The 13,083-nt window shown below is 35.5% G+C and overlaps 1 protein-coding gene across 1 annotated transcript in view; it reads right to left on the reverse strand.

Moving 5' to 3' along the window:
• Nucleotides 1-13,083, reverse strand: part of Polr3g (RNA polymerase III subunit G) — a 34,764-nt gene that overhangs the window by 18,052 nt on the left and 3,629 nt on the right. Inside the window, exons 2-3 of the mRNA XM_076856033.1 lie at nt 6,851-6,997; nt 3,638-3,767 (exon numbers count right to left, since the gene is read on the reverse strand). Coding sequence (XP_076712148.1) covers nt 3,638-3,767; nt 6,851-6,967 — 247 coding nt within the window. The 5' untranslated portion in view covers nt 6,968-6,997. The remainder of the gene's footprint in view (nt 1-3,637; nt 3,768-6,850; nt 6,998-13,083) is intronic.

Here is a 13,083-nt window from a genome sequence, read left to right on the forward strand (position 1 = left end):
CTGCACCATCCTTCCGTGTAACTTCATCAGTATTCCATTTTTAAAAATTTTAAATCACCCACATAATGTGGAATACTTGATGAATGACAATGGAATTATTACTGTGATGATGAAATAGCAATCTGTTTCAAGATATAGGAAAAGTAAGATCACACAGAGTTCACAGTCTATTTTTAATTTGTAAAAGGGTTCAATGAGCTGATAGGGTCAAAGATAAAATGAGTTCTCTTTTCTTATTTATTTATTTATTTTTTTGGTAAATTTCTCTTTGTTTGGAAGACTTTTATGAAAGAATAAAAGTTATGAATACCAATCAGCACAAATAGTAGCAATTACTCAAAAAGAAATTTAAAAATTTAAACTGGTTTTCATGGACCCTGATGGTATACATTGACAAATAAACAAAACCCTATTTATTCAATGATTGACCTTGTGGCCTTACTGCAGGTAAGCATAAAATTCAATTAAGCTTTTGAAGTTCTTAAAATGGCTTAAAGAACCATCACTATGGTCATGATCCTGTCTCTTTGTCTGCAGACCGTGTAGTTTAGGAACCTGAGCTGGGAAGCACTGGACTAGATGATCTCTATACTCTTGTGACTAAAACTCATTAAAATAATATTGATTGGTGTTTTTCCATTATAAAAATAATAAATTTTATCACAAAGAAAATACTATTCATTTCTATAATTTCCCCTGAAAATACTATAACTTTTAAAGATATCACAATATGAACTATTATTTAATGCCTATGCCCTCTGTTCTTTGAAAGATCTCAATTCCCTGATCCATCAGCCAATGATTATCAGAAAGTCTTGCAATCTCCCACCCTAATTGTTTGTACTAGTCTCTAGTGACTTAGTTCTCGACATTAGTCTATAAATCTCTCTTTCCTAATGCCCCCAGGTGGTAAATAAAAGGGGGAAGACTGGTGGAGGTACCGTCATACAACACTTCTTCTGGAAAATGGTTCCCTTGGAGAATTGGGTACTTCTGTTCTGTCTGGACAATCGTTTTTATTCCATAGTATGTATTTTATATATGTTTTTATATACAGCAATCCCCCCACCACCACCATACATAGTTTTGCCTCCTGTGGTTTGTTACTGGTTTCAGTCAAACTGATCTGAAAATATTAAATGAAAAATTCCAGAATAAACAAATCATGTTTTAAAGCGCACCTTGCTCAGTAGCATGATGAAATCTCATACAGTCTAGTTCCATCCCACTCAGGACATGAATCACCACTTTGCCTAGGATACCCATACTCCATATGCTACCTGTCCATTAATCACTTAGCAGCCATATCCATTATCAATTATAGTACCAGTGTTTGTATATAGGTGTAGGTACTATCTGTGGTTTTAGGCATCCACTGGGGTCTTAAAAAATACACAACACCAGTAAGGAGAGGACTGCTGTGTGTATACATATATAAACCTAGATACATACATATAAGTAAGTATATTGTAAAAGCATATATATGAATGTCTTTATTTTCAATCAATTTTTTTTTAGTTATCAATGAACCTTTATTTTACTTATTTATATGCAGTGCTGACAAACAAACTTAATGCCTCACACATGCTAGGCAAGCACTCTACCACTGAAATACAACCCTAGCCCCTAGCCCTTGAATCAGTATTTTTCAAACACATTACATCAGGAATGAGAGGTGAACATGAGGATTTCAAGGAGAATTTACTTGTATCAATTTAAAAATTCTACAAAAGTTTTCTCCTAAAAGAAATGAAAGCAAATGATTCTACATAGATTTATATTTTATTGCATAGTTCACAACAAAAAAGTACCCCTTGATCCAGGTGTACAAGCCAACTACTCCCATACTATATTATGTTCTTAATTAAACCCTGTTTAAAAGACTCACATAAATGCTTGAATGAATTTGATACCTTTTTAAATGAGACACATGCATAAATGACAACATTAAATTAAGCAAATCTGTCCCATAATCTAGAGAAAAGACTAATTTCAAGAGGACTAAAGTATACCCTGACCTATCATTTTTTCTATTAAGAATATTTATTTGGTTCATTTAATCTTTATTAAATCTAAAAAATGAGAGCTTTAATTTCATTTTTAAACAGAGACAAAAGCATTCAATATAATCATGAAAGAAAAAAAGTTAAGTAGTTTTGAGGAAAAATATTTCTTATCAAACCATTAAGTAACTTCAAGCAATATGTTTTGAAAATTAAGTGATCTTGTCTAACATGATTATTATGATCACATATAAGATCACCATAAGACTTCCTTTTTGACTCTTAGCCAATTCTGTCTTTCAGAGAGAGAAAAATGGAATGCATTTTCAATACTAATGGAATGAGATGATATCACATGAGTGTCTCATGGTTTAATGATGTTGTTTTGAGAACTTAAAGATGTATTGATTTCTCTAATTTCGACAAGTAAGGGCAGAAACTGAAAATCAATATAGTTCTACTGTGCTAAATAACTACTCAGGAGTGGGTTCATGTTCTCTAAAACTACTTCCCACCTCCATTCTGAAACTGTTGAGCCTTTTCCTCTCTGCCCTTAGCATTAGCAATGAATACATATTTTATATTTTCTACCATATCAGACACATAAATGATAAGCCAAAAATCAAGGATTTTTTATTTTTAACCTAAATATTAAATAATTAGAGATATGCATAAAAACAATAGTAATCATAGCATTATATACCTGAGCCAAAAACTGTAAGTAACCTTATATCTAACAAAAGTGAATTATTTACAATTAATAATGCTATATCCACATAATGTAATAACAAATAGTTACTAAAACTTGTACTTTTCACTAGGTGCAGTGGTGCACACCTGTGATCCCAGCTACTTGGGAGGCTGAGGCAGAAGGATCACAAGTTTGAGGCCAGTCTCAGCAACTGAGAGGTATCATATCTCAAAATAATAAAGAGATAGGAGTGTAGCTCAGGGATAAAGTGTTCCTGAGTTTAATCCCCAGTACAGCAAAAAGAAAAAAAAACATCTTGTACCTTGAGTTTTTGAGAATAAAAAGGACATGTGAAAATGCTAATGTTTCTGGGTAAAAAACAGAAGGAAAGTATATAACACAATTTTATAAAGAAAAAATATAGAACATACAATAAAATATTAATAATTGTTCTGTATACATAGGCCTGCGTAATTTTCACCTTTAAAAAGTTTTTTGGTTTTCATAGTTTTCACTGAATATATACAACTTCTATTGTAAGAAGTATTTTAAAAAATAAAATATCAAGCCAGGTAGTGGTGCCTGTAATACTAGTGACACTGACACAGGAGGATCGAAAGTTCAAAGTCAGCCTCAGCAACTTAGTGAAGCCCTAAGGCAACTCAGTGAGACCCTGTGTCAAAATAAAATATAAAGAGGGCTGGGGATGTGGCTCAGTAGTTAAGCTCCCCTGGGTTCAATACCCAGTATCAAAAAATAAATAAATAAAATTAAAAAATGTACAAAATATCTTTTCTTTCAAATCAACCATACATTTTTTTAAAGGTGGTTGTTAATCTCCAAGCAAAACAAATAAACTTTCATTAAATGATCACATATTTTATACTTAGACATTGTTTATCCACAGTCATTAAATCACAACATGAAACAGACTCATACGCACCTTGTTTTTCTTCAGGTGTTTCAATAAAATAAGGCATTCTTTTCATTGTTTCTCTCAATTCCTGTTTCAAGGCCAGCATATAATCTTCCCCTTCTCCTGTTTTCAGTGGCACTGGTTTATAATCTATATCCTATTTTAATTAGGAAACAAAGGTGTTTTTAGTAAGTAAAATATTTTAACATCTCTTTCATCTACATTCTAGAGAATGTCAATTTTATTTAATTTTACAGGTATGTGTTTAAGAGCAATAATTTTTGCAATTAAAAGATGTTGAGCTTCCATAATCTATTTATCTTTTAGCCATTCCTACTTTATTCTTATTTTAGAGGTATGAAAGAAGCATAATTTTTTTTTAAATTGACCCCCCACTGAAAATCATTTTGTTATATTGTCTATCAAACAATGTGATTCCATAGCTTAAAAATCAAGGCACCCATATGGGAGAAACTGCTCTAGTTTCTATTAATCTCAACTATTGATGATGTAATTGGTGGGAGAAATAGCATAAGAATACATATATAAATAATAGCAATTATCATTTAACAAGTAGTTATTATAAACAGGGTCATCTCAATATTCATCATTCAGTCGCGTGTGGTGGTGCATGCCTGTAATTCCAGTGACTTGGGAGGCTGAGGCAGGATGATTTCAAGTTCAAATCCAGCCTCAGCAACTTATCAAGGCCCTATGCCAACTTAGTGAGACCCTGTATCAATATAAAAAAGAAAAAGGGGTGGGGACGTAGCTCAATGGTAAAGCACCCATCGGTTCTATCCCTACTACCAAAAAATAAAAAATAATACAAAAATTCAACATTCATTCTCTCAAACTATTGCAAATATTTCCTCTTGTACAATGAAAAAATGAAGAAATAAATAGTTTTGAAGCCCATATAATAAGTAAATGGCAAAAGAGGAGTTTGAAGACACATTTTGATTTTTAAATATTCCACGCACACATAGACACACATGCACATATATGTGTAGGTATATCTAATTAGACATATAGATTCATTGAAAAGCGAGCTCCCAGAATACATGGCAAAGACATTTTTTTATTTCAGAGAATAAGGATACAGTACATATGTTTGATTTGGAATGCATTCATTCATTCTTTCTACAACTATTTCATGAATACCTAATATACACCAGACATGGTTAGAAAATAGGAGATACAACGAGGAAGTAGTGAAAGCCCCTGCCCAAATGGAATTTATATTCCAGGGAAGAGACACACAATAAGCAAGTAATACAATGAGGTGAGATACAATTTCAGTTAGTGATAAATGACCAATACATGAAGGAAGTCAGAGGAAAGATGACAAGAGTGCACAAAGGTTAGAGATGGTTGATCTACAGGAGGAAGCATGCATGGCCTCTTGGAGAAGTCACATTAGAGTAGAGATATGGATAAGATCAGCAAGCCATTCATGCAAAGATTGGAGAACAGACATTCCATACAGGGAACCAGCAGGGACAAAGACATCAGAGAGCAAGAAGACCAGAATAGATAACAGAATGAGAAAGAGTGGTAGGAGGGGGTTGGAAAGATATGAGAAAAGCCAGACAGGCAGAGCCTTTGAACCAACATCAAGGAATTTTAAGTTTACTTTGAGTATAAAACACCATCAAGTACTAACATTCCTTGTATTTAGAAGTAATCTCTTCACACATGGAACACAGCTTGTTTGTTTGTTTGACTGATTGAGGTACTGGGGATTGACCCTAGATGCTCTACCAATTAGCTACATTTCCATTCCTTTTAATTTTTTTACTGAGACAAGGTCTCCCTATGTTTCCCAGGCCAACCTTGAACTTATTCATTATGTTTATCCTGCCTGAGACATGAGTCACTGGGATAATAGGCATGCACTATCACACGAGCTAAGAAGAGCTTGTTTTAAAAGAAACCCCTGTTAAAGGGACATTATGCCTATACCTAAGATATTCCTAAGATATTTGTCTTATGAATTTAGGCTATACTCACTATCAAAAAGACAAAATATCAAGAGCAAAAAGCTGAGACTCCTTATGTGAGCATCTAGATCCCCAGATACTTTTGTACAGGACCCTCTTCTGACATAAATTCTCTAATAAAGGATTTTTCCACTAGAAATTGGAAAAGATTCATGAAGCAAAGGGCATGTGGTTAATTATGAATTCTACCTTTTAAACCACAGCACATGCACATCTGGAAATATGAGCTTATATTTTAAGCTAAATATAAAGTTAAAACACTAGACATGAAGCCAGTTAAGCTTGCAACATAAGTACTAAATTTAAAAGGAACACTAACATACATATTTAGAGAAACTAGCAAAACTCAAAATGATTTAGTAAAACAGGAAAATAACAAACACCACCATCAAAAAGAAAAGTTCAGTGGGAAGAAAAGGACAAATGGTATACTAAGGAGCAAAATTACATTCTATAAATACAAGAAATAAAGAAAATTGTTAGATGAAAGCATCGTAGAATGCAAACCATTGTAAAACCTAACCTGACATTTAAAAATATTATTTTGATAATTAGAATACATCAATAATAAAAATAGAAGATACAAAAATTAGAAAATAATTCTTTCTTGGTTCACAAAGTACTTAGCATATTGATAGAATTAAATATACAGTTTTGTTTTCACTATTTTAAGAAAGCAACATAAACTAGGCATAATGATGTGTGTCTGTAATCCCAGTGACTAGGGAGACTGAAGCAGGAAAATCACACGTTCAAAGCCAGCCAACAACTTAAGAAGACCCTTAGCAACTTAGTGAGGTCCTGTCTCAAAATAATAATGTGAAGGGGGAAAAAAAAGGTTTTAACTCGGTGGCAAAGTACCTTGGGTTCAATCCCCAGAATCAAAAAACAAAAACAAAAAAGATTTAAAAAAGCAACTGGGTGCTAGGGTTGTAGCTCAGTGGTAGAGCATTTGCCTAGCATGCATGGGTACTGGGTTCAATCCTCAGCACCACATAAAAATAAATAAATAAAATAAAGTTATCTTGTCCATCTACAACAAAAAGCAATTGGAAAATTAGAAAAGGTTTAGGGAAGAACAAATGAATAGCTAAATTAAAGGTAAGTAAAACACACTATTTTACTTTCTTATACTTGATATCTTAATGCTATTATATATTCAAACCCTAATAGAATTTTAATTTTCTCTGAAACATGAAAAAAATACACATTGAGAATTCAACTATAAGGTACTTACAGGAAATAGTGGAGGTGGTTTCAACACTACATCTGGTAACTTTTCACCTCTGCTAAATCCAACAGCCTCAATATTAAAGGTATAGGCAGCACGACCTCTTCCTTTATTCCCAGCCATCAGAACTAGTTATGCTACAAGAATGCCAAGCTAAAAGACATAATTAATGGTTAAGATTTACCAGATCATAGCAAAAAAAAAAAAGGAAAGAAAGAAACCAACATTTTAAAGCAAAATGCAACAGAACTCCACCCCTATATAGTATGGCTGATTTTAAAAAAAAATTAGCAAATCTGTAGAAAAACAAATATTCAAAACTGATGGCTGAACCCTTCATGTCCAGTTACATTTTTCAGATGAGATGATGATGGCCTCAATTCCAGCACCCAAGTCCTGAATGTCCTATGCATACTCTGGGTCTGCACAACCCATCAATGCAATTCTGTCTCTGTGGTTTGGCAACAGATTCTCAGATACATGTAAAAAGTGGAGACAAGAAAAGTTTGGGCTGATGAGGAGAGGGTCTCTTGTTTTTATCCCATCCACTTGAAGACTATTTCTATGGTATGGATCTGGAATGTCCCCCCAAACCTCATGCATCAAAGGCTTGGTCCCCAATGCAGTAATGTCCAGTGAGGCTTTGGGAAAGGGATTGGCTCTGACCCCATCAATGGATTAATCCACTGAGAGCTGAATGGACACTTGAAGAGAATGGAAACTATAGGCAAGTGGGGCATGATTAGAGCAAGTAGGGCCTGTCTCTGCCCACCTACTCTCTGCTTTGTGGCTACCATGACCTGAGCAGCTTTCCTGCACCATTCCCTTCTGCCATAATGTTCTGTCTCAACTCAGGTCCCAGGTAATGGAGCCTTCCATATGATCATGGATTGAAACCTCCAAAATCATGAGCCAAAATTAATCTTTCCTCTTCTAAGTTGTTCTTGTCAGGTGTCTGGGGCCACAATGAGGAAAAGCTAATAACAAAATCGATACCAAGAACTGGGATTAATCATTGCTGTGATGATCCTGACCATGTGGTTCAGAAACCTGTAGAGATAGTTTGTGAGAGGATTTTGGAAATGTTTAGAGATGCAGGCTAAAGAAGCCTTATGGTGTTGTAAGCCAAGTTTAATGATGATGCTGGTGTGGGCTCAGAAGACCAGAATACTGATGTGAATGGAGACATTAAGAGTGTGCTCGTGGGGTTTCAGAGGGGAATAAGGACTCTTCTGGGAACTGGATTAGAGGCCATTCATGTACATTCTGGTAAAGAACATATCAACATTTTTTCATATTTTCATATCAACATTTTTTTTCATATCCTGAAGTTTTATGTGAGGCTGGGTTTAAAGGTGATAAACTAGTTTATCTGGTGGAGGAAATTTCAATTCAGACAGTAGCATTTGTATTGCTGGGTACTTTTAGCCAGGTTTATTGTGGTAATCACAAGCAGAAAGCAGAGAAGAAACATTCGAAAAACTTACATTTTAGCTAGAAAAGCCCATGTAAAATTTGGTTCAAGGAAGTTAGGGTTGCTGAAGACATTAGTGCCACTGAAGAGAAACTAACTACTTTGCTGGAGACAACAGGAAAGTGGCATTGATGGCATCTTGGGAATCAGCAAGTCCCACTCATCCCAGACTCATGTATATAAAAGTGAAAATTTGTTTGAAAGATTTTGCTTTGAGAAGTGATGGCAGGAGTACCCTGCTCCCATAGGACTGCCTAAAAAGTTGTTTTCCCAGGATTAGTTTCATCATTGTCAGTTGCCGTGGCACCCAGAGGCTACTGCTGCTATGATCCAAGGGGTCCACTACTGCTTGAGCTAGTGGCACACCTGGTGTTTTCCATGTGGTGCTGGTGTTGTAGGCATGAAGGAATGAAAGAATAATGGAGGCTTGAATCGAGATTTCAAAGGAAGGCCTATAAGGACAGGCAATGTGTCCCAGGGTCAGACCCATTGAGTGTAGCTCCTGGGAGGGCAATGCATGGAACCATGAGAGTTAAGCCAAAGCTAGAATGAAAATCCCAGCAAATCAGAAGTTACAAACACTTGGTGTTTTAAATTTGTATCTGTGTTTTTAAAAACCCTCTAAGTACTGAGCAGGGGGATGTCCACCTGTAATCCCAGCAGCTCTGGAGGCTGAGGCAAGAGGATCCTGAGTTCAAAGCCAGCCTCAGCAAAAGTGAGGTGCTAAACAACTCAGTGAGATCCTGTCGCTAAATAAAATACGAAATAGGTTTGTGATGTGGCTCAGTGGTTGAGTGCCTCTGAGTTCAATTCTCGGTACCCTCCTCCTCCAAAAAAAAAAAAAAAAAAAAAAACCCTCTAGGTAGTTCTTATGCATACTAAAGTTCATGAATCACTGAACTGAAATAATCAAATCATGATCTCTTGGGGCGAGAATAGCTTCAAAAGTTTTCTAGGCAATTCTAACACATAGGAAAACTGCTATATGAAAACTTCTCTGGTAGAAGTCTTAGCTACTAAGTAGTAGCAAAGTTAAAATATACCTGTAGGATCACTTACTTTATAGGTTCCATCTTTGAAATTGAAATCATACAGATTATCTAGATTTAAAGAAATGATCCTAAAAGTGAAATAACTAACTGCTGTAAATCTAATAGAATTCAGAATGTGATGCCTGACTTTTTAACACATTTGCAAGGGAACAGCAATACCAAGGTGTTAAGCCTTAGATATGAGGTGTCCCCAAAAACTCATGTGTGAGTCAATGCCAGAAAGTTTAGAGATGACAGGGTTATAAAAGGCTTAACCTAATCAGTGCATTAATTCCTCAATAGAGACTAAGTGTTAACTGCAGGCATGTAGGATGTGGCTCACGAAGGTTGGTCCCTGGGTGGGGTGGGGGGCATACCTTTGAGTTTTATAGACTATCCATGGTAAGAACTTTCTCTATGCCTTTCTGCTTCCTGATGTGATGTCCTGAGCCACTTTCCTCTGCCACGCCCTTGCGCCATGATGTGCTGCCTCACCTTGAGTCACAGGGAAGGGAATCGGCCATCTATTAACTTGGACCTCTGATATCAAGAGCCCCCAAATAAACTTTGCCTCCTCTAATTGTTCTTGTCAGGTCTTTCTGGTCACAGAAGTGAAAAAGCTGACTAAATACAATGAGCTGCACTTTTAATGTCCTCATACATTTAAGGATCCAACTACTCAAAATCAAGACATATATTCAATATCCTCCTCTGACGAAATCTTGTTTCTTCTTTTCTGAGAATTACTCAAGTAGGATGGCATAGGTTTGATATGATGGATGTGACAGTGAGAACATTTTCAGATATAATTTTCCATTGTAGATTTTCTAAACTCATCCTTAATGCCTCCATATTTGAGAGTTTTCCTTCATAATTGCTTGAATATTAAAAGATGATTTTATCTTTGCTGTTCTCATTGTAAAGTGCAACTCCATGCCTTTTTACTTAATTTTACCATACTATGAATACAAATGTAAGTAGGAAAAAGACTGCAATAAACTCCCAAGTACCTACCTGTTATAATTTGGATCTGAAATGTCTCCCAAAGGCTCATGTATTGAAGGTATCCAATATTCAGAGATAAGGCTTTTGAGAAGTGGTTGGATTATAAAGGCTCTAACCTCATCAAAGGATAATCCATTGAAGAATTTATAGCTGAATGGACTATTGGGAGATGGTGGAGACTGTAGAAGGTGGGATCTAGTTGAAAGGAGTGAGTCTTTGGAGATGTGCCCTTGGGAACTATATCTTGTCCCCAGTCTCTTCCTCTCTCTCCCTGCTTCCTAGCTTCCATAAGGTAAGCAGCTATGCTCTACCACATCCTCCCACTAGGATGCTCTGCCTTACCACAGTCTCAGAATCAATGGTATCACTTGTTGCCACTGGACTGAAACCTATGAAACCATGGGCCAAAATAAAATTTTAAAGTTTTTTTGTTTTTAAGGTATTCAGTCACCATGACAAAAAGATGACTAATACACCATATCACTCAACTTCAACAATTAATAATGACTAATTTTCATACTCTCCCATTCCCATGAATCAAATTATTTTAAACTCTTCTTTATGCATCTTCTCTGAGGTAAAGGCTTTTAAAATAATATCATGTAAAATTTTATAATAATTCCTTACTATCCTCTTATATACAATCAGTATTTAAATTTCCTGTTATCAAATAAATGTTTTTATAGTTACTGTAAGTCAAGATACAAAACATTCACCATGACAACTGATGAACACATCTTTTAAATTTCCTATCAAAAGTTAAGAGTTCCTATCTCTTTAAAAAATATATATATATTTTAGTTGTAGTTGGACACAATAACTTTATTTTATTTATTTATTTTTATGTGGTGCTGAGGATTGAACCCGGAGCCTGGCATGTGCTAGGCAAGAGATCTACACTAAGCCCGTTCCTGTCCCTTTTTATCCTTACCATTTATTTATGGAAGAAATGAAGTTACTGTCCTGTATGATGCTTCTCAAACTTGATATAAGCAAATTATTTAGGAATCTTGTTAAAATGCAGATTCTCGTTCAGTTGGCCTGGTAATTTGCATTTTCACCAAAGTCTCCCAGGGATATCAATGTTGCTGGTTGATGGACCACAATTTTTGAATAGCGACAATTTCCCTTATTCTAGATTTGAAAGATTGTATACTAGAGATATGGCTTAATGTACTCCTCTATTCACAGGATTTCCAATAAACAGGTAGACTAGATGCTTACTCAGTCTTTTTTCTTCCTTAAGAACACTTAAAAGAGACACTTAGTTTTCCTACTGCATTGCACCAAGCTGCACATGAAATCTTTTTTGGTTATGACTAAGGTGGTTAGTGGGTCAGGTGCTACTGATGTGTTTCATTTACTGTAAGGTGGCCATGTATTTTCACCTAATGAGTTTAGCAGTCCCTAGATCCACTACTAGATCCTAGATCTGCTACTCCAGTATGGATAGCAATATGGTGATATAAACTTTTTCTTATTCTTTCTGATTTATTGGTTATAATTCTACCAAGGATTAATTTCCCTTATCCACTATTTAGTTACCTTGAAACAAAGTTCACACAGCAAACTCATATTAATAAACAAGGTCATTCCATCTGTTCACATTAAAGAGAAAAAATATCCAAATAGCCTTGTTTCAATTGCTGAGTCACTAAAGCATATGCTGAGCCTATAGAAATCAGGTCTTTTAAGTACAAAACTGCTGAACAGAGGGTTCACACTTTCATCGTAAAAAACAGCTGTAGGAACCTAACAGGCATGGTCAAGACCACTGGGCTGCGTTCCAGTCCAGAATCTGCCATTAATTAAAGATTAAGAACAATTCTAGGTAAAGTTTACCAAACTTGTCTGAACATGAGAATTAAGTGGAGGATTTGAGAACATGAGAATTTAACTGGAGGACATACAGAAGGCTAGGGGATCCTCAGGTTTTCAAATTTAGTAAACTAGTATCTTCAGAGCTGAGGTCCTGGGAAATAATTTGGAAAATCACTCTAAAAATAAATATATCAGCTATCATTGCTTTTATCAAGCAATCTTTGGTGTATAAGTTGAGTGTATAAATTTGGGTGCATAAATTGGTATCATTAGTCAATGTTCTGCCGTTGGCAGAAAACCCAATCCTAGCTCTTGAGACACCCTTAGTAATTACACGGCATTCTGGCTACAAATACAACTTTTTAGTTTGGTCATCATGAGTCAGTGCTTCTGCTCTTGCAGGTGGCTAATTCATTTTCTTCCCTTGCAGATTTGAGAAGCAGTCCCTGGATACTGGTACTGAATCATGGAAGAAATGCCCCACAGGTAAGGCCTAAGGATAACTCTTCAAAATCCTTTATATTGCTCCATCCACTGCCTTTTTTTCATCCTGCCAAATCTGCTGAATGAAGGGGTTTTTAACACCTTATTTCCTCATTATTCAACCCTTCTACTTCAAGTAGCCCAATTTGAGGTATTACTCAACCAATATGGGGAATTCCAGGCACAGTGCTAGTAAGCCACACATCACATCATTAAACAAATCAACCACCTATTTTTTTTCCTTCAAAATGTCTCTTTGTTTGTAATTTCTCTACCATAATCCAGCTCAGCCCTTTCCCATACCATTTCTGATTAACTGCAAATTTTGTAGTATCCCTGTTTCTTTTGACTCATCCACATTATTTATCCTACAGCACAGCTTTGGTTATGCTACTCATTTCATCTTCCCTCTTGGATGGTGAATT

Source organism: Callospermophilus lateralis, chromosome 5, assembly GCF_048772815.1.
Source record: "Callospermophilus lateralis isolate mCalLat2 chromosome 5, mCalLat2.hap1, whole genome shotgun sequence".
Lineage (NCBI taxonomy): Eukaryota > Metazoa > Chordata > Mammalia > Rodentia > Sciuridae > Callospermophilus > Callospermophilus lateralis.